This window comes from Arvicola amphibius, chromosome 2 (assembly GCF_903992535.2).
Source record: "Arvicola amphibius chromosome 2, mArvAmp1.2, whole genome shotgun sequence".
Taxonomy (NCBI): Eukaryota; Metazoa; Chordata; class Mammalia; order Rodentia; family Cricetidae; genus Arvicola; species Arvicola amphibius.
The window spans coordinates 121,298,034-121,325,107 of NC_052048.2; the positions used below are offsets into that span (position 1 = coordinate 121,298,034).

Genomic DNA, 27,074 nt, shown 5'->3' on the forward strand with positions numbered 1-27,074 from the left:
ATCTCGCCCCTCTCAGGTATCCCTTTAGTTCCCCTAGATAGTTTGACTCTACTTTCATTTTGTATATGCGGGTGTAATCGTGTGTAACCATATAGCGTGTAGGAGTCAAAAATAAGAAAAAATGTCTTTTTAATATGAGTATAATTCTTTTAATGTGATTGTCTCCAGTGTCATTTATTTTCCTGCAAATGATATAACTTCAGTCTTTTTGGCTGAATATTTACACACACACACACACACACACACACACACACAATTCTTTTTACTCAGTCCTCTGTTGTTAGACTCCTAGTTGGTTCCGTACCTTGGCCATCCTGAACGGTGTTGTACAAATGTCTCTGATAATGTTGTTGACTTGGGGTCCTTTAAGTAAGTACCAGGAGTGTCATGGTTGGGTCATGTGATACATATTTTGTCTTCAGTTAATTTGATGTGTGTGTATATGTGTTTTGCCTGCAGTACACCATGTGTTTGCAGGCTGCCTGGAGGACAGAGAAAAGGGACATCAGATCCCCTGGAACCATATATAGTTACAGGTGATTGTGATGTGTGCCATGTAGATGCTGGTAACCAAACCTGGGTCCTCTGGAAGAGCAACAAGTGCTCTTAACCCCTGAGCCATCTCTCCAGCCCCATATTTTTAGTTCTTTGAGGAGCCGCCATACTGATTCCCATAGAGGCTGGACTAATTTGCATTCCCACCAACAGTATATGAGAGTCCCTGTTGTCCACATCCTTACCAACGTTTGATACTTGTTTTCTTCATATCTGACATTCTGACTGGGGATGAAATCCTGGTGTAGTTTTGACTTGCATTTCTCTGATGGCTGGTGAGGATGAACTTTTTTTTTTATTATTGTTTTGGCCATTTGCAGTTCCTCTTTTGAGTACTGTCTGTTCATTTGATTAGCCTTTATTAATTGGGTTGTTGATTTCTTAGTTTTTGTTTATTTCTTCGTGTGTTCTAGACTTATCTTCTGTCAGGTACAGCTAGCAAAGGTTTTCTCCCATCCTATAGATCATCTCTTTTTTCTATTAATTTGCTATGCAAAAGCCTTTTCAGTTCATGGGTCTCAATTGTTGATTACTGCCCTGATTTTCTGAGCTGGCACATGTGCAGAAAACCTTTTCCTGTGTCTGTTGTCCTCAGGTGTTTCTCTGCTACTCCCGGCCCTTGTCCCCTGCTTCAGAGTTTTGGGGCTTTGGAGGCTTTTGAAGTTGATTTTTGTGCAGGGTGAGTGATAATCTTCTACATGTTAGTATCCAGCTTTCCCACCATCATTTGAATAGTCTATTTTATAATATATATTTTTTGCCTCTTTGTAGAGGGCCAGGTGTTTGTCACTATGTGCGTTTATATCTGAGGAGAGCTACATCAATAAAACCTAAAGCTAGCTACTTGAAAAGGTACATGACAGAAAGACAAGCCTCTACCAAGATCAGTCCAAAAAATTAAAGACATGAGTAGTATTTATTGGTAAATATTCATAATGAAAAGAGGACATACTTGCCAATATGTCAGATACTTAAAAACTCCTAAGAGATTATTATGAACAGTTTATGTTAACAAAAGTGAAAGCTCAGAGAGGTGGATGGCAGAGTCAGAACTGAGGCCAGTGCATTATCCCAGAGAAGGGACGCTGACAACTGGGACTGATTGTATTAGGAATCAAAGCAGATGGAAGGATTGAGCAGACACCTGTAATTCTTTGAGTGAATGGGTGGGGATGGGCAGGCCTGTCCAGCCTTCTGACATGACTGCCTCTTGTCATCTGTGAAGTTCATGCTGGAGAACCATGCAGTTGACTCACAGATGTTTTCAGTTAGTTTATGGTCTTGTGTTGGGTATTAGCTATCCTGGGTTGCATGTTTGACATGCCTGAAAGGGTCTGGCTTGGGCAGCTGAAATATGCTGGGTAGTAGCATTATAACCAGAGTTGCATGTGAGGGCTGGTGGCTGCATTTGAGATCTGCTAGGCTTCTGACATTCGGTTGGTTATGGGAGTCTTGATCTCCTGGGAGAAGTCTGGGTAACCCGTGTCTGTGTATGTTAACACAGGATTGGGTTCCTGTTTTAAAACTTAACAGCCTGGTTTTCTTTTTAAAAAAATATATGTCTTTAAATGTTTCCTGAAACATAAAATACGTTTAAAAATCAGATTAAATTCTCCCTCAAATACTTACAAGTTACCAGGTAGGTCTGAGATGTGAACAAAGGCCCTACTTTGCAAAGTCTCTTGTAACACACTATGGTGTGTGCTTGTAACAAGAGTGCTGAACTTCTTGGCACAGTGCCTATGTAAGTGCTCAGATTTCTTTGAGTGATGCAGTTGTGGCTTAGCTTCAGATCTCTAGAAGTCCTCGCCAGGCTTGTCTGACTGCTCCTAGGTGGCCAGTGCTGCCCTTTCTAGAATCTGGCCCCAGATACCCTTCATTCCTAGTTTATTAGGTCCCTAAACTACTTGAAAATGAGCTAGTGAGGTGCTAAGTATAGACATCTCTCCTCCCACCTTGGCTCAAACAGACCCCCACAACTGAAGGAGGGAGGTTGGATAGTTCCAGGGTTTTTATTCTGCTCAGAGGTCAGTGAGGGGCAGAGAGGTGTTCAGAGGTGAAGAGCCTGGCTGCTTGTCCAGAGGACCTGACACTGTTCCCAGAACGCACAGTAGGCAGCTCACAACAGCTTGTAACTCCAGCTTCATGGGATCCAGTGTCCTCTTCAGTCCTTCATGGCACCACACACGCATACACATAGACACAGGTAGACCTTTGGAAGCCAGTCCTTTGGCCTAAATGAAACAGCTTTCCCTTACGATATCCTCCTTGGAGTAGATTGATGGCAGCTGCCTACCATCCAAGCCCACCAGTGTTCTGCAGTCCTGCCTGATCCAACAGAACTATTAAACCTTTATCTACTATTTGCCACTTGTCAGGAATTGCTTTTTTTTCCTTTTCTGGTTCTTCTTGGCATATAAAATGGTTATGTTGTTTGCTTATTGTGTGAGAGTGGGGATGGAACCCAGGGCCTTGCATTGGCTAGGCAAGTATTCTGCCCCTCAGTCCTAGCCTAGACACAGCTGTGCTGAACAAAGCACACACTGTGGCTTTTTATTACTAGTGCTATCTTAAACTCCAAAACACAACACCTCTTCTAGCTCTAGATTGCTGAGAAATGCTATATTGGTAGGTAGGTAAATATGGTTGTGCATCTATTTGTATAGACGGTTCCCTGTTACTCTTGTAATTTTGGTTATTTTAATAAAGAGTAGCTGAGGTCTCAGTCTGCCCTTTCCTGTCATTTTCCACTTATCTGTGTCTTCCAGGGCCTGGCCTGTAATTCCCCCACAAAGCAGACAGGACGATTCATCTGATAGTGTTATCCAGAGGCCGTTGTAATGCAGCGTGTTTGGGTTGCTGATTCTGTGGGAAAATTAAAAATTGGAGTTGTTAATAAACTATCACAGTGGATTTTAGTAAACAGTTATACTGTCCTTCAGTAGCAAACATTAATGTAAACATTTTTTTATTTATTCCTCTAGTGTCTGGTTCCAGAATCCCTGTAGATACCAAGTGTCCAAGGGTGCTTGGCGTGGGATGTAGTTTTGTATATGTGTTGCTTTTATTGGTTGGTGAATAAAGCTATTTTGGCCAATGGCTTAGCAGAGTAAAGCCGGGTGGGAAATTCAAACAGAGATAGAGAGAATAGGCAGAATTAGGGAGACGCCATGTAGCTGGCAAAGAAGACAGATGCCAAAACCTTACCAGTAAGTCACAGCTTTGTGGTGATACACAGGTTAATAGAAATGGTTTAATTTATGATATAAGAGCTAGCCAGGAATATGCGCCTGAGTCGTTGACCAAACAACGTTGTAAATAATATAGTTTCTGTGTGATTACTCGGGTCTGGGCAGCTGGGAATGAATGATCAGTCTTCGTTTACAGGTGCTCATAGTCTTTTATGTAAAATGGCATAGTCTTTGTGTATAACTTGTCCTTCTGAGCATTTTAAATCCACCTAGATGACAAAGTTTATGGTTAAGATAGCCCCACATTGCATAAAAAGTAACGAGAGAAAGTACATGCCTAGTGCAGCATTTTCCTCCTAATATTTCCAGTCTGCAGATAAAGAGTTAGTGGATACAGAGGACCAACTGCTTTCAACTGTGGTGGCACAATATATCGTGTAGTAGGGAAAATTCTTGTCATGGTGCATCATGGTAGCTGAGAAGCAAAGAGAGAGAGGAAGGGCCACGAACCCCACACTCTAATGTGTTCATCAGTGACATTTCTTCCACCAGGCCCCAACTCTTAAAGCTTTCACACCCATCAGAGAGGGTTGCTGTAAGACAGAAACCAAACCTTCAATTCCTGGTACTCCGAACTGAAGTCTGCTCTCCAATTTGGTGTGGTTGGTTTAGCATTTATTTAGAGATGCCTATAATATGATCATTTTTAACTATCAGGCAGCGTTGTGAGGTGTGACTACCTCACAGCTTCTTTATCCTTCCTTCCTTTGTTGATGAGGAAGTTGGCATGCTTTCACCACTAGAAGAATGATATTGATCTTTGTGAGTGCTTATTGATGTAGGAGTGTTTCAATCTGTTGTTTCATTGGTTAATTAATAAAGAAAATTGCTTGGCCTGATAGGTCGGAACATAGGTAAGCGGGGAAGACAGAACAGAATGCTGGGAAGAAGGGAAGTGAGTCAGATGCGATGAAGCTCTGGCCCAAGATGGACGTACGCTAGAATCTTTCCCATTAAGAGACCACTTTGTGGTGCTACACAGATTATTAGAAATGGGTTAATCAAGATGTGAGAATTAGACAATAAGAGGCTGGAACTAATGGGCCAGGCAGTGTTTAAATGAATACAGTTTCCGTGTAATTATTTCACGTGTAAAGCTAGCTGTGTGGGATCTGGGCAGGATGAAAAACAGGCCTGCCCGTAGCTCATCACTACAGCTTATATCAAGTTGGGCATCAGAAAGTTACTTAATTTTACTAGTGAATAGCTGAACTACCAACATTATATATACTCTTAAACTATTGATTCCACTGTGATAAGAATTAGACTCATTTTCATTCTGTAGTTTGTTGTATGAGAATTGAACCTAGGACCTTGTGTGAGTAAGGCAGATCTACCACTGAGCCATATCACCAACCATTTCTCACTTTTTGTTTGGCAACAGGCCTTGCTAAAGGTAACCAAACTAGTGTTGCGCTCACCCTATAGCCCAGCCGGGTCTGAACTTGGAGATTGCCCTGCCTTAGCCTCCTAAGTAAAGGCCTAACCCCAGTTGTCCTTTTTGGATAACTTTAAGCATATCCCTAGTTATGCTTTAGAAATTAAGTTAGGAAATGCAATAGTTACTTTTGGAGTTTATACAGCAAAGACGAAAAATAAGTTTCATGTTTTATGTACAATATTGATTATAATTGTATCCCCAGGGAAGGATCCTCTCATTGGTCTATAAAGAAGCTCTTCCCCAGCCATTGCCTCCACCCACATCCTGTACTTGCTGTCCCCTGACACTGAAGTCTCCCCTGGGTACTCACATTAACAGCTTCTTTCACAGCACCTGATACTACGAAGTTGTTGATTGAGGTTATTGATGAAGTTTAAGCTTTTTTTTTTTTTAATGTTCTCTTAAATAAAATGTAGGCACAGGTAAAATTCAGAATTAAATCTTATGCATTGCAACTGAAAGTGCACATGGTCTCTCCGTGAATGAGTGTTTGTGTTCAGGTTTTCATTCTAGCAAAGCATTCTTTGCTGTGCAAAAGTCATGATTCAGAGAGCACAGCTTTTTGGACTCGGGACAACAGGATTCAAATTTGTTAACATCTTTTAGTGTCAGTTACTTCATCAGTAAAATGGAGTAGCACTCGGTTCACAGGATGGTGTGTGAGGCTTCAGCACAGTGCCCAGTGATGCCGGATGTGCTCAGGAGCACAGTGCCCGTTGATGCCGGATGTGCTCAGGAGCACAGTGCCTGGTGATGCTGGACGTGTTCTGGAAGAGGCACTTGCTTTGTTCTGTACTCAGTGCCCTGTGCTGTCATTGTCACTGACATGGTCATGGTCTTTGTGTTTCATATGTTGAAGCAGGGACAAAATATTCTCACATAAGAGAATTGTAAAGTCACACAAAACTGGCACTCCACAGTGTTAAGGTTACTATCTCACTAAAAATGTGAAAGCTCCTTTTCTAACTTGTTAACTCTAGGTGGTTAGCAAACAAACTTTTTTTGAAGTTTATATGTTATATTGTAATTACATTTTTTTTGAGCACCAATACTAACACCATGAACAGATGGCTGTGTTTCATCTGCCTCCCATATAAATTCTTGCTGGAATGAAGTAGGCAAAGGTCACTGAGAGGAGTCTGGTGTCAGGATTGTAAGATTGACATGGGTGGATTGGGGCCTGAAAACAGTGCTCTGCAGAGTCACGCAGTCCTCCTGTCAGTCTCATGAGTGTGTGCCTTAAAGTCTTTCAACGCGCTTGCTTCAGAGTCGAGATCACTGACTGGGGTTTATCATAGTTGCATTTTCTCATAAATATTACTGTCTTCTAATTAGAAGTCTTAAGGACATTGACATTTTCATGGAAAACCACAACACTGAAATCAGTGTGCTTTTATTTGGCTGTGCCAGTTATAGAGTGCTTAAAGTTTCCAGAGAATTGGGATCTGCCTACACTTCGAATAATGTTGGTACTATTGAATTGTTGGTAAAGTACATCATTAGTTTCTCTTGTTCACATGCACACACACTGACTAATGTTAAAATATACCTTTTACAGGTTGTTAGAACAATTTTTTGCACAGTTGCTCCCCCTTCCTCCAGTCATGCTTTCAAAGTTAAATAATAATTAAAAGTGAAGGGCTGGAGAGGTTACTTAAAGTGGTCTTTCAGAGGACCTGAGTTTGGATCCCCATACCCATGTCTATCAGCATAAAACCACCTGTAACTCCAGCTCCAAGGATCAGGTGTCATTCTCAGCCTTGCAGGTATCCACACACATGTGCCATGCATTTACACACATATACACATAAATATCAACAATAATAAACCTTTAAAAAGTTTGAAAGAAAAGTGAGGCCCCTTTTTCTATTCCACCTTAACTCATTACCCGAATTTAACCACTAGTTACTGGTATGATTCTTAATTTTATTTTATTTTTTTGCATGTGTTTGGTATGCATATTTGGATAAGCATGTTCAAGTGTGTCTGTAGGCCCCTGTTCAGCTGTGTATGGTGGTCCACCGTTGACATTGTCTTAAATTGTTGTCCTCTGTCGATGTAGGTCTATTGAGCTAAGAAGTGCTGCTTTTAATTGTATCAGTATGCAGCTTGCTCTTCGAGGTCAGTGCATGTTAAAGACATCCCTCTCTCTGTCAGCACATACAGTTCAGTCATTGCCTCAGTTTACCACAGTTTGATTGCATTTAAGAAATAAAGATCATTAATTGTGTTGTAAATATTATCACAGCAAACATTCATACTGTACATTTGTGAGCAGCTTCCCCGAGCTAAACTAATGGGAACAAAAATAAACCCCCCAAAACAAACCATCCTGCCCTTGGTTTGGGGTATACACTTTCAAAATGAAAAAAAAAAATACACGGTGTGTGATTTTTAATGAGACTATCCCCTGCAGTCTTTGGTATTTGAACATGTGGTCCCCACTTGTTGGTTCTGATGTTTTTTTTAAAGAAGTACAGCCTTGCTGGAGGAGGTACGTCACTGGGTCCAACTTCAAAAACTTTTAAGAGTGTCACACTTGCAGCTCCTGCTCCTGCTGCCATGCCTTCCCACCATTACAGTCTCCTCCCTTCTGGAGCTGTAGGTGGAAACACTTGCTTTCTTAGGTTGTCGTGGTTGGGCTGTTTCGTGACAACATCAGGAAAGTAACTAATACACCAGTCAAGACATCTCTGTAGCCAAGTCTGTCTTCCTGATTCTATCTTCTAAGTGCTGGGATTTTGACCTTGCAAAACTTAAACAGATTCTCATTATGGAAATATTTATCTTTTACTCATGAAATGCAAACCATTGCTACAAAGACGCTAAACTAAACATCACCTCCTTCTCTGAGTTTAAGATGAAAGTGTTTTATGTTTATGTGTGGGCATGATGAGTAGAATAATAGCTAAAACTAATGATTGCTTGCTGTCTCTCTGCGCTGTTCATAGCTCTTTTGTAGATCCTGACTAACTTGGATTATGTCTAGTTATAGATAAGAAGACTGGCATGCTATGCTAGGGATCTTGCCCTTTATCATACAACTAATGTTATGTTTATGTATGTAATACATGATGGGGCTGGGGTTCAAACTATAGTGCATATGAGCCATCACCATGCTACTTACCTTTGTAGCTGCACAGCACATACTGTCTGCTTATCAGTTTTCTTGATGTTAGAAAATGTTCCAGAGGGATTCTAATTGTTCCTGTAGTTAGGGACAGCTAAAAGCAAAGCTAACAGTTGCTTCTCAGTATCTGAGGGAACTCCTTCCATGCCTCCCAGTTGGGACCAGGTATCAAAGTCTACATATAGTTGAGTGCCTTACATAAAATACTATAGCGTTTGCGTTGGCATGTCCTCCTGTATTCTTTAGTGAGCATCTGCACTTAAAGTGCATAAAAGAAAATGCTGTGTAGATAGTTATTATGGCAGAAATGAGAACCCGTACATTTCCAGTACAGATGCAGTAATTCCCCAAATAATTTCCATTACAGGGTCTATTGGATTCATGGATGTGGAGCCTACTGGTATATAGGACTGATAGGACTGATTTCCTTCCTTCCTTCCTTCCTTCCTTCCTTCCTTCCTTCCTTCCTTCCTTCCTTCCTTCCTTCCTTCCTTTCTTAGAGGTCCACTTTTATAATTAAGATGGGAATGATTTTTTTAAGAGACAAATTGTGATTTCACCTGTATTGTATGGTGAACTTCCTGTTTCTGGGAGACTAATGAGAGGATTTCATGGATCTAGTCTCCATGTGACCCAAACAAGGAAAGGCTGATGTGAGCTTTGAAGTGGTGCTTGCTCCAATTTCCTTGTGTCAGCTTGTCAAGGTCTGTGCTAGATTTGCCATGAGGAGCCATAAGTGTTGCATCAGGCCGGTACCTAGAGATGTATTTGTTAACACTCTGGGTCTCTACTGTGTCTTTGGCCTCAAGATCTTACTCTCCCTCATCGTCTCCGCAGAACAGACTCTTCTTCATTACAGTCTGTCCTCCTCACCTGTTCCTGTCCATCTGGACAGGCTCTCTGATAGTGGTCTGAAAATGTGCCGTCTGGGTATTCGCAGCCTGGGTGAGCTCAGGTTCACCGTGGCTGACGAGTGGTGCTGTGCTATTCTGTCTCTCTTCTGAGGACTGCCCTGCAGCGGGACCCAAACCCACAGGGCGTTTTCAGGAAATACCAGTACAGCTTTTGCTAGCTTCTGCCATGGAGACCTGCAGCCTTGAAGAGACAGAATTTAACTATTTTGCTCCATCTTCATCAGGTGATCTTAGAGCCTGCTCTAGACCTATGTCCTTTGAAGTATACTGCACTTCCCTGGCCTCTTCTTCTTCTTGTCCTGAGAATTTAATTTGAAGTAAAAACCAGAGAACAAGAGCAAATGAGATGCCATTGCAGGATGTTTGGAAAAGGGGGACCATATATATATATATATATTTTGCTTGTGGCGTGTACAGGGCCCTGCCGGTCATCCTCTTGTAAAAGGGAAGTGGGAGGAGTCGTGAAAACCCTTATAAAGCTTAACTAGAAGGTCTCTGTTTCCTGGAGCTTATCAGAGTAATGCTCTTTTGACTTTAAAATTTTGCATCATGAAAACACATATGTGTTCATATTGCTTTGTTATAAAAGATGTACATCCAGGCTTCACAGGCAGCCATATAGCCATAGGTGGGGTTTTTTTTGGTTGGTTTGTTTTTATTTTTACTTATCTCACATCTAAAGATAAGGGGTTTTCAATTTTAAAAATGAAGTTTGCTGTTATATAAACTTATATAAAATAGAACTTTTAGTTATAACTGACAAAAATGAGGTTCTGAAATGTATAGGTGCTAAATTTTATAGTACATTTTTTACCCCCTTATTTGCTGGGTTGTGTTTCAAGATCCTTAGTGGGTATCAGAAACCTCAGATAGTGCCAATTGCTGTGTATCTGTTTACCAGACCATCCATCCATATAGCCATATATTATTTTTTAGATATATATTTATATATATTAGATATATATCTCCAATATATATTAGATATACATCTTCAATATATATTAGATATATATCTTTATATACATCATATATTTGATATATATCTTTGCCCATAATAAAGTTTAATTTGACACACTAATAACAATATAATACAATATTTGTAACAGTATAATGAAGATTACCTAGTACATTGTTCATTATTTCTGGAGTGTTGCATTTAATATTTTCTGACCAAAGTTGACCAAAGGTAACTGAAGCTGCATAAAGTCACTCTGTGTGTGTGTGTGTGTGTGTGTGTGTGTGTGTGTGTGTGTGTGTGTGTGTGTGTGTGTGTGTTGCTATCCTGCCTGTGTGGCTGCAGTTACCTACAGAAGGCTGTTAAGGAGACCATTTTATTGGGTAGAGTACTGTGTGTCTTAGTAGTGATGTGGCTATCTGCATACATAAGTATTAAGTTTAATTTATCTATTTGCCCCAGTTTTTAGTTTGATTTTATTTGCTCATCTGTAATGAAAAGACCTTTTCTAACATACTCACCAGTTTTCTCTAGCTAAAGCAAGTGAGCAGGTAGAGAGGCAGCCTGAGAAGGTAACCTGACAGACATCCTGGACACCAGATCAATAAACAGAAGGACTTGGGCTTATTTAGAGAAGTGGTTCTTAAAGACATACTTATTAATTTTTAAATTATATGTCTCTCTGTGGGAACAAGAGGCCAGAAGTATTAGGCCTCCTGAAGCTAGAGTACAGGTGATTTCAAGTCGCTAGTCGTGTATATTGAACCATCTCTTCAGCCCTCAGAGAAGTGTCATTTTGTTTTATGTTTAAGTGTTTGCCCGTGTTTATGTATGTATATCAGTCACATGTGTTCCTGGTTCCCAAGTAGCCAGAAGAGGGTGCCAAATTCCCTGGAACTGAAGTTACAGGAGGTTGTGAGCTGCCATGTGGATGTTGGGAACTAAGCCGGGTTCTCTGGATGAGCAGGGAATGCTGCTAATCACTGAGCTGTCTCCCAAACCTTTTTTGTTCCTCCTTCAGAACCTTTTTTTTTTTTTTTTTTTTTGGTTTTTCGAGACAGGGTTTCTCTGCAGCTTTTTTTTTTTTTTTTTTTTTTTTTTTTTTTTTTTTTTTTTTTTTTTTTTTTTTTTTTTTTTTTTAGAGCCTGTCCTGGAACTAGCTCTTGTAGACCAGGCTGGCCTCGAACTCACAGAGATCCGCCTGCCTCTGCCTCCCGAGTGCTGGGATTAAAGGCAGAACCTGTTTTATACTGTTGTATAAGACTATGTTTTATACATAGTCTGTAGAAGAAGAACCAGTGTGCATTATTTGCAGTGTTTCTGGGCCATGGAGAGTCCTCCCCATACAGTTCTATGATGGCCGCATCCCATCCAAATGAGAGTTGGTGGGGAAAGACTCCAGGGAAGAAGGTCAAATGTGCACTCAGTTTCTGTAAACAGACCTCCCCCACCATGTTCATGTGTGGTGGGTTTGTAGACTGTGGGTTGGATTGCTTTGTTAATGCAGGTTCTGAGCTGTTGTTTTCTATTTACCATGTTTCAAGAAAACTTTATGTACTTTTCTGCTTTTATAGCTGTGAATCCTGAGGAGCTCTTTCTGTGCTAGCGCCCCAGGCTCTGACTTGGGGGTGGCTGATGATGTGTGTATGGAAACTGTTTTCTGAGTCCTGAGTGCCTGCTCCTCCAGAGCCTACCCATGAGTGGAGTCTTTTGGGCCCCGACCACTCAGTGTCTGACTGATGGACTATTGATTGGATCAGTCACCTGGGTGACATCAAAATCATAGGTCCCGGAACTCACCTCAAACTATCAACTAAGTATCAGTGTACATTGATGTGGAGAGTAAAAATCTTATTCAAATGAGATCAACAAATAATTTTTATTAGTTATTTAATTTCTGTATCGAGTTGTTTCCTTCTGTCCTTTGGTAGGTGTATACAGTATTTGCATAGCAGGTACTAGTATGAGCCTGTTTTCCACTACTGTAATGAAATACTTGAGGCAGGTCAATTTTATAAAGAAAAAAAATTAATCTCACATTTGAAAGCTAAAATTTAAGACTAGAAGTCTAGGTAGCCGTGTTGGTTTCTGGCAAGGGCTAACATAACAGCAGCATGGTAAAGGTTCCCAAAGGCAGAGACCCAGGGTTCCATAATTCCTTCCGTGGACATTCCACTGAACTGAGAACCTTCCCTGGGCCCCACCTGTTCATGGCTTCACATTACCTCCCATTACTCCCATTAGCTACATTAAGCCTACAACACTTCAAATTTGGGTTATGCAACCAAACATCCAAACCATAAAGTGCAGTTGGTATTTTGGTTAGGACTGTCATTGTGTGGCATTTGGTAGACTTAAAGGGATGTGGGCATCTACCTTCTGAATACCATCATCTCCAGTTATTGAGAAGTGCTCCTGTCTATTTACATGTGATGTCCCTCTCAATGAAGGATTACTTTAGTCTTTCCAGTAGTTTGTTTTGTGTGTGTGTGTGTGGTGTGTGTGTGTGTGTGTGTGTGTGTGTGTGCATGCGCACATGGATATGTGTGCAGGTACCTATGTGGAGGTCACAGAAGGATGTAGGATGTCCCGTTCCATCACTCTCTTCTACCCTGTGCTTCTGAGATGGCTCTCATTGGACCTGGAGCTAGGCTGACAGCCAGCAGTCCCAGAGAGCCTCCAGATTCTAGCCACCTCCACAGTTGTTGGGTAACAGGCACAAGTGGCCATGCCCAGTTTTACTTGAGTCTGGGGATTCATACCCAGGCCCTCATGCCAACCAAATAAACACCCTTACCCACTGAGCCATTTCTCCAGCCCTATGTTGTTCTTTAATTATTTAGTAAACCTTACCTTATCTTAGTTACAGGACTCTGACTTAGCTGCTCTGCAGCTTCCAAATTGTGTGGGGTCCTTGAGAAGATTTCACTTCAGTCCTCACTTCCTGCTCATTCCCATTCCTTTTTGCTTAATATTTTTCGTCAGTCTTTTTAAAGTTGCAAAAATTAGACATCATTATTATCATTGTTTCCTGCAGCCATCAGTATTTGATTATATTTACCCAAGGTTACTAAATTTTATTGGTATTTCTTTCATTTCAAATTTTCTTTCTGAGTTTTCTTATGTTACATATTTTCTAGAATTCATTTTTGTGCATCATTTGGTGGTAAACTCAATTTTTACTGGAAATATTAGTTTTGTCCTTTTCATGAGTGTTGTTTTCTCTGAGAATGTGATTCTAACTAGATAGTTTTCCTTAGAGCACAGTGTCATCTGGCAGTTCTTCTGGCTTTTGTTTTTCTAATTGCTCTTCCTTGGAAGATAAACCATTCTTTTTGGCTTTGATTTATTTATTTCTAAAGCTTTATTTAGTATATGTGTGAGGGAGGGAGGTGTGTATGATGACACATATGTGGCGGTCAGAGGCCAACTCTGGAGGTGGTTCTGTCTCTCCATCCTTAGGAGGGTTCCAGGATTACTCAGATCAGTGTACATCTTGGCAGCAGGCAACTTCACCTGCTAGCTATTCCACTGGCCCAGAACTAGGTGTTTGTAATGGGAGAAGTTTATTATCTCATAACATACTCCCAAAAGCCAAATCTTTGGTGATTTTGTTCGTTTTAAGCAGTCCTGGAATTTGAATCTAGGCTCTGATGCATGCTAGGCAGAGACTATGCCACCTAGCTGAGCTGTAGTTCCAGCCTGCCACAAGTGGTTATTACAGGTCCTGGAGTCTGAACACTACTTAGCAGGAAATGTTGTTTCTGTAACAGGTAGCTGGGATTTGGTAACCTGGTTGCTTAGCCTTTCATAGCCTAGATGTTTTTTTATCCACTTTATTGGTTGACACTTGTGATCTGGTTGTTAGCATTTGAAAGTATCATTGAGGGACTGGAGGGATGACTCAATGGTGAAGAGCACTTAATTGCTCTTCTAGAGGACCTGAGTTCGATTCCAAGCATCCACACCAGGTGCCTCACAACCACCTGTAACTCCAGCTCCAGGGGGATCCCACACCTTTGGCCACTGCAGGCTCATACCCATCCCTTGCCACATACATGAAAATAAATTTAAAAAGTAAGATCATAACCATGCATAGTTATAAGGGGTTGTTTGGATAGAAAAAAAAATTGTGTTGTTGGTATGGCTGAAGTCCATTTTGAATTCCAGAATTCAAAATGTCTTTGAACTCGCTCAAGCTAGCTGTTCTGTTTCATCATCTACAGATGATTTTCCAGGACTATATCCAGTCATTATTTACTAACTGCATTTTTTAAACTTACTGCATTCACATACTTATTTTCTCTTTTTTTTGAAGGTCCTAGAAACTTTGATCTTTAATTATCTGCTTTCAAAAAGCAAAGAGCCATTGAGATTAACTCTAGAAAAGAGAGGCTATGAACGAGTCACGACACGGAGCTGGAAAGTCCTCAGGGATGAGGGCAGCTTGGAGATGTTCTGAATCTGTTTCCTGTGCACATCTACCCTACTCTCTGCTCCGCTTCCCTTCACTACACTGTTTCTTTAGAGCTCCACCCTCTCCACAGTCCTGTCAGCGCTGCCACCCATTCTGATGGCAGCATTCATTCACGTGGAGTCACTTAACTGTTGCCAGTGTCATACTTTCGTTTAAAACAGCCTTTATTAGCCATATGTGACTATTAAAACCCAAACGAAAATAACATAGGATCTCTCTGCTGATAACTGTAAAAATTAATGAGATGCCAGAGGAAACCTAAACAGAGACCTGCCTGTAATGTTCACAGATGGAGCACAATGGGGCAAAGATAGTTCCAGCCAAATCAAACAAAACACTTAATATAGCCAAACAATTCTGAGAAAGTTAGAGGAATCAAAGCAAGACTCTGTCATAAGTGAGGAGTCACCACAACACAAAGGATCCGTATAGAGTGTAGAAATGGAACCACACACACAAAGGCTAACGCGGCTCCATGGAGTAGAGTGGGTTTTCTAGTGAGCAGAATCAGGACAGTTAGACTTTGACATGCAGAACCAAATAAAACACCTCAACAAAGAGCCTTAGAAAAAATGAAGTCAAATGTCATGAAATAAATGTAAATATAGCTGCAAAGCTTTTCAGATAAATACAGGAGAAAATCTTTGGATATAGGCTTAAGCAATAAGGTCTTGGAATGCCACCAAAAGTGCGATCCGTAAAAGACAATAAGACAAATTGGACAAATCCAAAAGGCTCACTATGTCTTAGCTTGCTAGGGCTGCCGTAACAAAGTAGCACAGGCCCCAAGCAGCTGGAATCTACTCAAAATGCTGACAGGGTTGGGGTCCCCCAAGCTTGCAGATGGCCAACTGCCTCCTTGCTGTGCCTTCACAGGCCTTTTCTCTGTTTCTGTGATCTTATTGTCCCTTCCTCCTTCTGAAAAGATAGCAGATCAGTTATATTGAGTAAGCAGTGATCCGTACGATCTCATTTAACCTTAGTTATGTTTTTAAACCACTTGTCTCCAAATATGGTCATTTTCTAAGATACTGTGGGTGAGGATTTCAATGTGTACATGGGAGTGGGGTGGGGGTGCACATGTTCATAACATCCTGCTCAAACAAATGACAAGCTATATCTAGAATGTGTGAGACCACTCAGACTTCAATAAGAGCATAACCCGATTACAACACGGGAAAAGGACTAAAAGACAGATACATCACCAGAGGATGGCAGATGAGGTATTGATGCCACTTTTCTTTGACTTTTTCCCTCATCACTTTTCTTTGAAAGACACTCCCTGTCTTTCAAATCTCGGCCTGAATGGTGTCATCTTCTGTAAGCCATCAGACCTAGGAGTTGAGCTACATCTTGTAAAGCTCAAGTGGAGCGGGTGTTTGTGGCCAGGCACTCAGACCCAACTACGTCAGAGGTAGCTTGGTGACTTTAGGTACAGATTCCTGGGTCCTGCTTGAAATCTGTGGAGTCGGAGTCAATGCTAATGGTTTTTTGGTTTTTTAGTTTTGTTTTGTGTTTTAAACATACTGTTTTTTATATAGCTTGCCAGCTGGAATCTGTTTGGAATAAAAGTATCTGTTGTAAATGTTGTTTTAGAAGGACTCTTAGAAATAGTCTCTTCAACCTTCTTGTTTCTGCATGGGTTAACAGGGTCAGGAAGAAGGCACAGTAGCCATTGCATGCTCAGATCCATCCCATGGCTTACTGTATTTCTTAGCTATCATTTCGTACCACATTTTTGTGTTCACCTTGAACATCCTTTTCTACATGTGAAGCGTTGAAAGCTCCAGGTGCTCAGCACCCAGCGATGGTCAGTCCCTGACTCACTTCCTGTGGTGTCTGGCGCATTCCTAGGCCCATGGCAAGACTTCTCTATTGTGTTGTTCACCTATATTCCTACATGCAGAGAACTTTTCTTGTACTCAAGCATAACTCAGCAGTGTGAAATCGGCTCAGGAAAAACTCTTTCCCAAACTAGTCTAATCTGAAAAAGCCTCCTATGGCTCTCTCAACAAACCAGGTTCTTTTTTTTAAAAAATGTATTTATTTATTATGTATACAGTGTTCTACCTGGCTGTATGCTTGTGGTTCAGAAGAGGGCACCAGATATTATTACAGATGGTTGTGAGTCACCATGTGGTTGCTGGGAATTGAACTCAGGGCCTCTGGAAGAACAACCAGTGCTCTTAACCTCTGAGCTATCTCTGCAGCCCCAAACCAGGTTCTTTTTTTTTTTTTTTTTTTTTTTTTTTTTTTTTTGGTTTTTCGAGACAGGGTTTCCCTGTAGTTTCTAGAGCCTGTCCAGGAGCTAGCTCTTGTAGACCAGGCTGGCCTCGAACTCAGAGATCCGCCTGCCTCTGCCTCCCGAGTGCTGGGATTAAAGGCGTGCGCCACCACCGCCCGGCCCCAAACCAGGTTCTTAAGCAGATCTGAGATCAAGAGTTTTCAAGAACTCCTGTAAACTGTAGACCTGCAGGGTTCACATCAGGCCTCTCTAGTTTGAGAAAGGTTGCCTAGGATCTGTGGAAATGTGTGGGGCTAGGGTATGCCTTAATAAAAATAAGTTAAAAGGGTCAGGGTCAGGACAACCTAAGACTAGCTGTAAAGGTTGGGTTCTAGCTATATGAGGTCTGGGATCTAGGCCCAGGGGAGGAGACTGGGCTGAAAGTGTGGCTACTACTGGGGAACCACAGCGTGTTTGGTTTGGCCAAAGCATAAAGTAAAATCTTGGAAATGACTAGAAAGATTGGGAGTCATATAATAAAAGGTTTTATTGAAGTTAAAAATACTGTATTTCACAACTTGGTATCCACATGCACAAGGATGAAATTGGAAACTCCCTACGGGACAACACCGTAGAGAGTTACTAAAAGTGGATCATTGACATTAATATAAGGGTGGAAACTAAAGACTGTTGGCAGATGTGTGACTACAGCCTTCTTAACTATCAAGAAAAACAGAGAAGCTGGGCGATCATGAAGAACCCCTTTAATTTCAGCAGAGGCAGACAAATCTCTGAGTTCTGGGACAGCCAAGTCTACAAAGTGAGTTCCAGGACAGCCAGGACTACTCAGAGAAACCCTGTCTCAAAAAAATCAAAAAGAAAGGAAGGGAGGGATAAGGAAGGAATGGAGGGAAAGAGAAAGGAAGAGAGAGAGACAGACAGACAAGACAGACAGACAGAGGTGACAAAATATAAGCCAATTTGGACTTCATTAGAATAAAAACCTTTGTGCATCAAGGAAATAAAGGGAGACAAGGCTTAGGTAGCTCCATGGTAATGTGCTTTCCCAGTATTCCATTGAGACAGGGAGGAAAAGGAAAACAGCTCATATTGTGAGAAAATGTGTAGTGTGCAACCTAAGGTGTAGACAGCCAAGCATTTTAAGTGGATGAAGTAGGTGTGGTGGTGCACTCCTGTAATGCCAGTATTCAAGAGCAGAGGTGGGCATCCCCACTCGAGAGCTGCAGTAAAAAAATTCAAAGTAACAGATTTTCAGAGGTGTAGGGAAACTGGAATGTTATGTGTTGGTGGTAATAATATAAGAAACTATAGCTGCTTTGGAAAACAATTTGGTAGCTCTCCAAAGTGTTAGACCTGAAATATTTATTATACCTGAAAAAATTTCTTAGTACATTTAAGGTATATATTTGAGAGAATTGGAAACAGATTTAGCCAAAAATTAATATGGTAGTGTATATAGTAGCAGTATTTATAACAGACAGACAGAGAAACAACCCATGTGTTTAAGGGACTTTTCTTGACACTCTGGCAAAACACCTGACAAAAAGCAACTTAAGGGAGAGGAAAGGTTTATTTTGGTCCCTGGTTGAATGAGACATGAAGGCATGGCTTTAGGTAACTCCATGGCGTTGGAAGCATGGACCTGGGACTCCTCATGTCACACCTCAGAACAGAAGGGAATGCTCATCTGGCTTCCTTTTCTTCCCTCTTGTGTTCAGTCTGAGGCCTCAGCTTGTGGAATGATGCCACCCGCAATCAGAGTGGGTCTTCTTCCTTATTTCGTACTCTGGAAACACCCACATACACACCCTTAGTGTGTCTCCTGGGGATTCTAAATTCAATCGGGTTGACACTAAAGGCTAACTACCAGTAACTCCATATATCCTTCAGCTGATGAGTGGAAAACCTAAATGTATTTCTGTGCAGTGGAATATTATTTGGAGTAAAACCTATGTGAATCTGAAAACATACTGAGTGAAAGAAACCAGTTACCAGGGACCACGTATTGTTCAGTTCCATTTAGTGAGCTATCCAGAATACTCAGAGAGTGGGAGCGACAAGCTCATGGTCTAGGGTTTGTTTTGTTTTGTGGTGGTTGGGTGATGAAAATTGGTGCACCCTAACTCTAAATATGTGAGGATACATGACAGTGGAGGGTAAGTGCTGTGTGTGCACTTTGCTGAGAGCAGTCAGAGTGGAGAGCAGAGCTGTGCACTCCTTCCTCAAGAGCCTCATCTTGGGAGCGTGGTCTGAGCAGTGTAGCCAGGGACTAGGCCTAGGTGCTCACAACAGTTCTCTTCAGTTTCTCCCTTCAAGAGGTGTGAGAAATTTGTTATTTTTTTCTTGCAACTTTCTTTCTTTTTTAAAAATTTATTTATTTTTAATTAAAAATTTCCACCTCCTCCCATTTCCCTCCTCCTCCCCCCATCTCCCTCCCCCCCTCTCCAGTCCAAAGAGCAGTCAAGGTTCCCTGCCCTGTGGGAAGTCCAAGGTCCTCCCCCCTCCATCCAGGTCTAGGAAGGTGAGCATCCAAACAGACTAGGTTCCCACAAAGCCAGAACATGCAGTAAGATCAAAACCCAGTGCCTTTGTCCTTGGCTTCTCAGTCAGCCCTCCTTGTCAGCCACGTTCAGAGAGTCCAGTTTGATCACGTGGTATATCAGTCCCAGTTTAGGTAGCCTTGGTGAGCTCCCAGTAGATCAGCCCCATCGTCTCAGTGGTTGGGCGCACCCCTCGCCGAAAACACTATCCTGAGTGAGGTAACCCAGACCCAAAAAGATGAATATGGTATGTATTCACTCATAAGTGGAATTCGTGACTCTAGAGGAGCTAAATAAGGTGAACCCAAAGAAAAACATGTAGTTATCCTCCTGGATATTGGAAGGAGACAAGTTTGCCAGGCAAAAATGGAGAGCTTGGGGGTAGGAATGGGGTGGGGGTAAGGGGAGATGGGGAGAAAAAAGTGTGAGGGGGAGGATGGGGAGAGCTTGGGGGAATGGGACGGTTGGGATGGAGAAAGGGTGAATATAGGAGCAGGGAAGTAAATATATATCTTAATTAAGGGAGCCATTTTAGGGTAGGCAAGAGTCTTGACTCTAGAGGTGTTCCCAGGTGTCCATGGAGAAATTTGTTATTAATGCTGACTTAAAGCTTTAATATGTGTTAATATCTTACGGTTTTAACCATGCTTATTTGAAGAATAATTATTAGAGATAATATTGACTCACTCAAATAAATGGTTTTTTTAAAGGTAGGGTCACAAAGCCCAGATTGACAGTGCACTGTCCCACTGCCTCTGCATCCCAAGTCTTGGAGTCACATGCCTGCAACCACTACGATGCATGGCATGATCATAATGCTTAAAATTCCCCCATGGATAATATGGTTTCTGGTGAGGAAAGACTCAGAAATAGAAGTTTCCTGGCTTTTCCTTTGGACCCCTACTTCCACCCCCACATAGTGAAACAGCTCAGTATTGCCAAATAAGCTACACACTGAGAAACACTTCAGAAAGCAAGAAGAGTAGGAACACTTTAACTGCCTGGGTTTTATCCATTTAAAGAATGAACTCCAAAAAACCTGAGTTTGGAACTCTTACTTTCTAGCAAGTTTTTGGCAGATTTTCTGAATGTATTAATAAGTCAAAGAGTAGTAAGTAGTGTCTTAGGTCACCTGCTCACCAGGAGTTTACTGTCAGAATTTTTCATCTGACTCTCTGCTACTTAGAACTCTGAGTAGATCAGTTTTAGCTAAGTACTTCTTCAAGTGCAGCAGCCACCTTGTGTGACTTTGTCGGTAAAGTGCCCTCCTGTGGTCACTGGGAGCAGATTTTCAGCTCTGGTCAGTGAGCCACAAGGTCACTCCTAATCCTTTTCAAGCCACCAGCTGGGGACCTGCTATTTAATGACTGAGACTTATGGTGTCAGGGGTGTGGTGGGACGTAGGCGTCTCATTCAAACTACCACAGAATAGTTTTTATTTTTATTTTTTAAATTTTAGGCAGAGTCTCACTTTGTAGCCTTGGCTGAGCTTGAACTCTCTTTTTAGACCAGGCTAGTCTTGAACTCATGGAGACCCACCTGCCTTTCCCTCCCACCAAGTGAAGTACTAAGATTAAGGGTGTGTACCACCACAGTAACTCTTAAAATAGTGTGTATTTTATTTATGTATGTGCTTGTGTATGTGTATGTGCAGGTGCACATGCAAATATGTGCGTGTTTGTGTGTTGAGGCCAAAAGTTGACATCACTGTCTATCACTTTCCCACTTTTTGAAACAGAAATCATCCTAATGCTGGGATTGCAGGCTCGCACAGCTCTGCTCGGCTTCCACACTTGGCTTTTCTGTGGGTGCCAAGGACTCAGATTCAGTCCTATGCTTGTGCAGCAAGTACATTACCAAAAGAGCCATCGCCTTAACCCTATTGGGGAGGATCTGAATTTTATATTTTTAGTGATGGCTGTGTTTCTTATCTACCTTCTCATATTCTCTTCTGGTTTGTTTATGTGTGTTCGTGGAGGGGATGAGTATATGTGTTGGTCTGTGTGAGATGTGTATACTGCTTAGGCATGGGGACACGGTGTACAGGTGCATGTGGACATGTATGCACACGTGTTCAGAGACCCAGAACTGATGTCTGGAGTCACTTCAGTTGCTTTCCATCTTGTACACTTGAAGCAGGGTCCCTAACTGAATCCCGAACTTGCCATGCCTGCTAGTCTGTCTAGCCAGCCTGCTTCAGGATTTCCAGTGTGCTGGGAAGTGAACTCCATTCTGGTCCTCACATTGCATAGCAAATGTTTTACCCGGTGAGCCATCTCTTCTTTGCTGGTATGTTTATTGTCTTGGCACTCTTAGAAGAGTTCCTTAAGTGTCATGGGCTCATTTCAGATGATTGGCAGATTTTTCCTAGTCTACCAGTAAGGGAGTAGTGCAGCTAAATCTAATCCTGGCCATATGATAAAATCTTTCCTTAATCATAGAATTACGTTTTTATTCTTTAGACTGATGTAAAAATTAAACAACTAAAATATATATTCTGTTCCAATTATATATAGCATCTTAAATTTACTGCCATTTTTTAAATCCAAATTTAAAAATAGTTTCCACTTAGTTAAACAGTTACAAATACCCAGAATCTAATATCTTTTTTGGAGGTTGGAAGGCGGCAGAGTTGTGCTGTGACTATAGCTCAGGATGTTCTACAATTTATAGCAATCCTCCTGAGTGCTAGGGTTGGTGAGCATGCCCATCATAGCCCCTTGAATTTGATTTTTGAATGCATGGTTTTTACTGTCAACAAGTGGACTTGAAGGGTCACAAGGGGGCCGCTTTCACATTTAGATTCTCATTTAAAGATTTTAATGTTAATCCACTCCACTGTTTTCCCAGCGTTTGCATAAAGAGCTCTGTGGTATAATGCTTAAAGGAATTACACTGGAGTAGACTTTCTGGTTTTAAATCCCAGTGCTCCCACTTGACCAGTTGCAAGTTTTTCACTTCTGTCTGCTTCTTTTGTCTTATTTGCAAAATGGGAATAACATTAGTTTTTACCTTATGAGTGTTGTGACAATTGAGTGAGTTAGTATTAAACCATTTAGAACAGCGGTCAGTTACCATGGTGTAATGTTTACACATAAATTAGTGCTGGAATTCACTATAAAAAACAGTACTGTTTGTTAGTAGATTGGTTCTGCAGTTCTGCTTTTAAAATACTTCTGTATAATTGAAATAAACAATAAACTAAAATGTCTTTTCATACAACATTGTTCCATGATGATTTTTCTTCTTCTTTTAGGCACGGAATGTTAACACTGGAGAATTAGCAGCAATTAAAGTGATAAAATTGGAACCAGGTAAATTATTTGAAATTTGATGTTTCTTATTGCTAGAATGTCATTGGCTATCATAGAGTAATTTCATTTTTTATAATTTGGTTTTTTTGAAATGGTCTTTGTAGCTCAGGTTGACCTTGAGCCATTGATCTTCCTCCTTCAGCATTCTAAGTCCTGAAGTTACAGCCTAAACCATCATACAGTTAAAGCTTATTTTAATAATGTTTGATTGCCATTCTTTTACTTTCTCACCATTTTGTGGGGAGGAGAGATGGCTTTCTTTTCTTCATCCTGCTTCTCTGAGCCCAGCATATGATGTTGAATTTCCTTATGTACATGTTGCTTTTATTGGTTGATGAATAAAGCTGTTTTGTCCAATGGCTTAGCAGAGTAAAGCCAGGTGAGAAATCTGAACAGAGATATAGAGAGAGTAGGCAGAGTCTGGGAGATGCCATGTAGGTGCCGAAGGAGAAGAATGCCCACCTGGAAACTTAGCAGTAGACCACAGCCTCGTGGCGATACACAGATTAATAGAAATGGGCTGATTTAAGATGTTAGAGCTAGCTAGAAATACAACTAAGCTATTGACCAAATAGTATTATAATGTAATATAGTTTCAGTGTGATTATTTGAGTCTGGGTGGGTAGGAAAGAAAGAACAGTCTGTTTACAAAATGGCACCCACCATCTGAGGCATGGATCCACATAAGACCTAAAAAAAAATCTTTAAAAAAAAGAGGGCTTCTAGACCCAGAAAAACAGGAGCCAAGCACAGTTTCTTGATAACTATATTTTTTCAGTTAGACTCTGTTTGCTGGCAGCGAGCAGAGGCACAATTCCTTTAAGGGAAGGCTTCCTGACTCAGCATGAGCTGCAAAAACTCAGCTTCTTTAAGGAAAGGCCTCCTGGTTTGTGCTGGCAGAACGAACTCAGGCTCTTTTGGGAGATCCTGCACTTAAATGGGATTTGTGAGCAGAGTTCTACTAGTTGCTTAAATGTGACATAGACCTGCTACATCCTGGGACTGGGGTGGTGAACATGGCTCACAGAGCTAGTGGTGCTTGTACCTCCACCATATTGAAAGGCCAGGAGAGGCAGAGCCAGCATGCAGGGCTTCCCCGATCACAATGCTTACCATTTTAAAATGTTCCTTATCAGAAAATGATTGCAGATACACAATAAAGACAGATTCAGGCAGAAATAAACCTCTAAACGAGCCATAGTGTGTTTTAAAAATTTACATAGGCTTGGGAGAGAGAAGGAAAAGAATATAGACAGTTATAAAAAGAAATAAAATAGTTTAAAAAAATGAAGTCTTTAAAGAGGCAGTAAAGGTAATATAAAAGAGTACAGACAGTTATATATTAAAGGAGTAAAGAAAAATAAGCCACATAAAGATGGAAAACACAAAGAATCTGGATTATGCATATTATTGTGTTCTCTTTGATATTTTTAATGACAGAGAGACATTTGATTCTGGGGACTGCTAAGTTAAATGAACATAAAGGTATCTTGATTTCAAAATTTGAATCTAAGGATATTGATGTGGGAGAGTCTTCTGTTCGTGTTGATTTCATTCATTAATAAAGAAACTGCCTTGGCCAGCCCTTAGGTGGGTGGAGTAGACAGAACAGGAAGAAGGAAGTGAGGTAGATGGCTCAGTCAGATGCCACGCCTCTCCTAAGTTAGTCAGACTGCCATGCCTCTCCTTTGAGAGAGAGGCAATGAAGCTCCAGCCCAAGATGGACGTATGCTAGAAACTTCCCGGTAAGGCACCACTTCGTGGTGCTACACAGATTATTAGATATGGGTTAATCAAGATGTGAGTAAGAGGCTGAAACTAATATGGGCCAGGCAGTGTTTAAAAGAATGCAATTTGTGTGATGTTATTTCGTGTGTAAAGCTAGCCGGCCGGCCAGGAGCCCGGTGGCAGGAATGCAGCCCAGCCCACAGCACATCACTACAGAATGGTGCCCAACATGGATAACTGAATCCACAGAAAGCTTGAGAAAGCTTGGGAAAGAATAGAGTAAAGCATGTTTTCTTGATAGCAGCAATTTCTCGGGTCTGGCTCTGCTTGCAAGAGACAAGGAAGCACTCTCATCTAAGAGAAGCTTCCTGACTCAGCTTTAGCTGCGAAACCCTGCAGCTCTTTTAATAGGTCCTGCCACGAAACACTTAAATGGTGTTGATAAAAAGCTGAACGTGTGTTTTTCGGTTTTCAGCTATAGCAAGAAAAAGGTTGTGCTGTTTTAAATTGCTGGCTTTCTGGGCTGTCCTGCCGCTGCAAACTCTGACTCTTTGAGGCAGGGGGGCGGGCTACAGAGAGAGGACTTGAGTGTTGTCTGTGGACATACCTTTGCAGCTTGCTTGCTGGCAGGGATCTTGAAACGCCATAGAGTTGTGGCAATAAAAATGGCTACAGTGGGTACCTCCTCCATGAGGTTGGAAAGCTAAGGAATGGGCTGGATCTAGCCGGCAGAGCCGCGGCTTGAATTCTACTCATATTGCTCAGTAATTTAAAGGCTCATATGGTCAGAAAAAGAGAGATACAGTAAAGAGAGATTGAAAAACAAAGAAAACTTCTAAATGATTTACACTGTGTTAAAAATATGTGCGTGCTAAAGGTTAAAGTTCTTAGGGTAAAAAAGGAAGAAAGAAAGTAGTTGGGTGTGATAGTACACACCTTTAATCCCAACACTTGGGAGACAGAGATTGACCTCTGTGACTTCAAGGTGTGGTAGCACACGCCTTTAATCCCAATGCCTGGGAGGCAGAGACAGACAGATTTCTGAGAGTTCAAGTATAGCCTGGTCTACAGAGTTATTCCAGGACAAAGATATACAGAGAACCTGTCTCAAAAAGTAAAAGTAAAAATAAACAAAATAGAGGTTAAAACAAAGCTGCACAAAGATGGAAAATATACGGAGAACCTTGATACTGTATGCTATTATGCTCTCTTTGGATTGTTTAAATGCTGAGGAAGGAGCAACAGATGCTAAAAGATATTTGTTTATAAATGCTGCTGAACTAATACAACATAGATATTTTGAAAATACCTTGACTTCAGAATTTGGATCTAAGGATATGATACTTTGGAAAAGAGATTCTTCTTTTGTTTTTACAGAAAATGAGACCGTATGAATGCTTCTATCCCAATATGGTATGATAGACCACGCCCTCCTGAAAGGTTGCTGTGAACACCTTCAGAAAATTACTTTACCCAACTGATGACTGAGATGAACCTGGCACACAGGTTACACCATGAAAGATTTGATTAACAGCGCCCCCATTCAGCAGGAAGCAGTTTGGAGAGAAAAAACTGCGCCCATATTCCCAACTATTGCTTATGAATGTTCTTTTACAGTTAAAGGGGGATATGATATAGATATGAATAATTTGCATTGATATGGATTTTGCTTTAGTGATTTAAATTTAAGGTCAATTTTGTTATATGTATATGTATTTCTGATCTTGATTAAGGTATTGTGATTTAGTTCATTTTAAAAATGTAATGTATAATTAAGAATATAGGTTGTTAATGGATAATCATCAATAATAGTAAAGCTTATAGTCATGTAAGTTAGATTTTCTAGATATATAGAGATATATTTAAGTTAAATAGGCATTCTTTATATCTTTCAAAGACTATAGAATATGGCATTTTAAATGTTTTAATAACTTAAGGCTTTTCATGACAATGAGACACGTCTGCTCCTGGCAGCACCAATCTACTTCAAGAGGAAGATAGGCATCGAAGAGGCTCCTTATGGAGTTTGATAGCCATTTGGGCAAGAAACTGCTCTTGCCTGGACTATTGCATAAACTGGACATAGAGAACCCACAGAGAGAGGACTGCTGAACTTGCCTAAATGTGAGATGATCTTTCGGGGTTCCTGATTCAAGAAAGAGTCTGCGAGACATTCTGAAGGACACAGCAGATAGTGACTGAATTGCCTTCGAAATTTCCTGCTGCATAGAAATGTCTACTGGATACTTATGGGCCTGTAGGCCGAAGATGGATGCCCCAACGGTACAAAAGAACTTTGGGTGACTGTCCAGGTAGCAAGATGTCTCTGTGATTTCTAGAGTTTGGAAGTTGATTATTTCTTGTTTACTTAGGTAGTATTATATCTTTCTGGAGTCTCTGATGGAGTTGAAGAATGGATAGTTATAGTTTTCCATTGTTATGATAAAAGATAAAATAGATATAAATATTGTAACTGTAATTCTTGCTTTATAACTGTTTTGTTATATGTAGTTTTACTATGTTA

At 41.0% G+C, this 27,074-nt stretch overlaps 1 protein-coding gene across 2 annotated transcripts in view; it reads left to right on the plus strand.

Moving 5' to 3' along the window:
* Positions 1-27,074, plus strand: part of Map4k3 (mitogen-activated protein kinase kinase kinase kinase 3) — a 159,378-nt gene that overhangs the window by 29,527 nt on the left and 102,777 nt on the right. For both annotated transcript variants that reach the window (XM_038318094.1, XM_038318095.1), the window contains exon 2: positions 22,765-22,822. In XM_038318094.1, the coding sequence (XP_038174022.1) occupies positions 22,765-22,822 (58 nt within the window). The remainder of the gene's footprint in view (positions 1-22,764; positions 22,823-27,074) is intronic.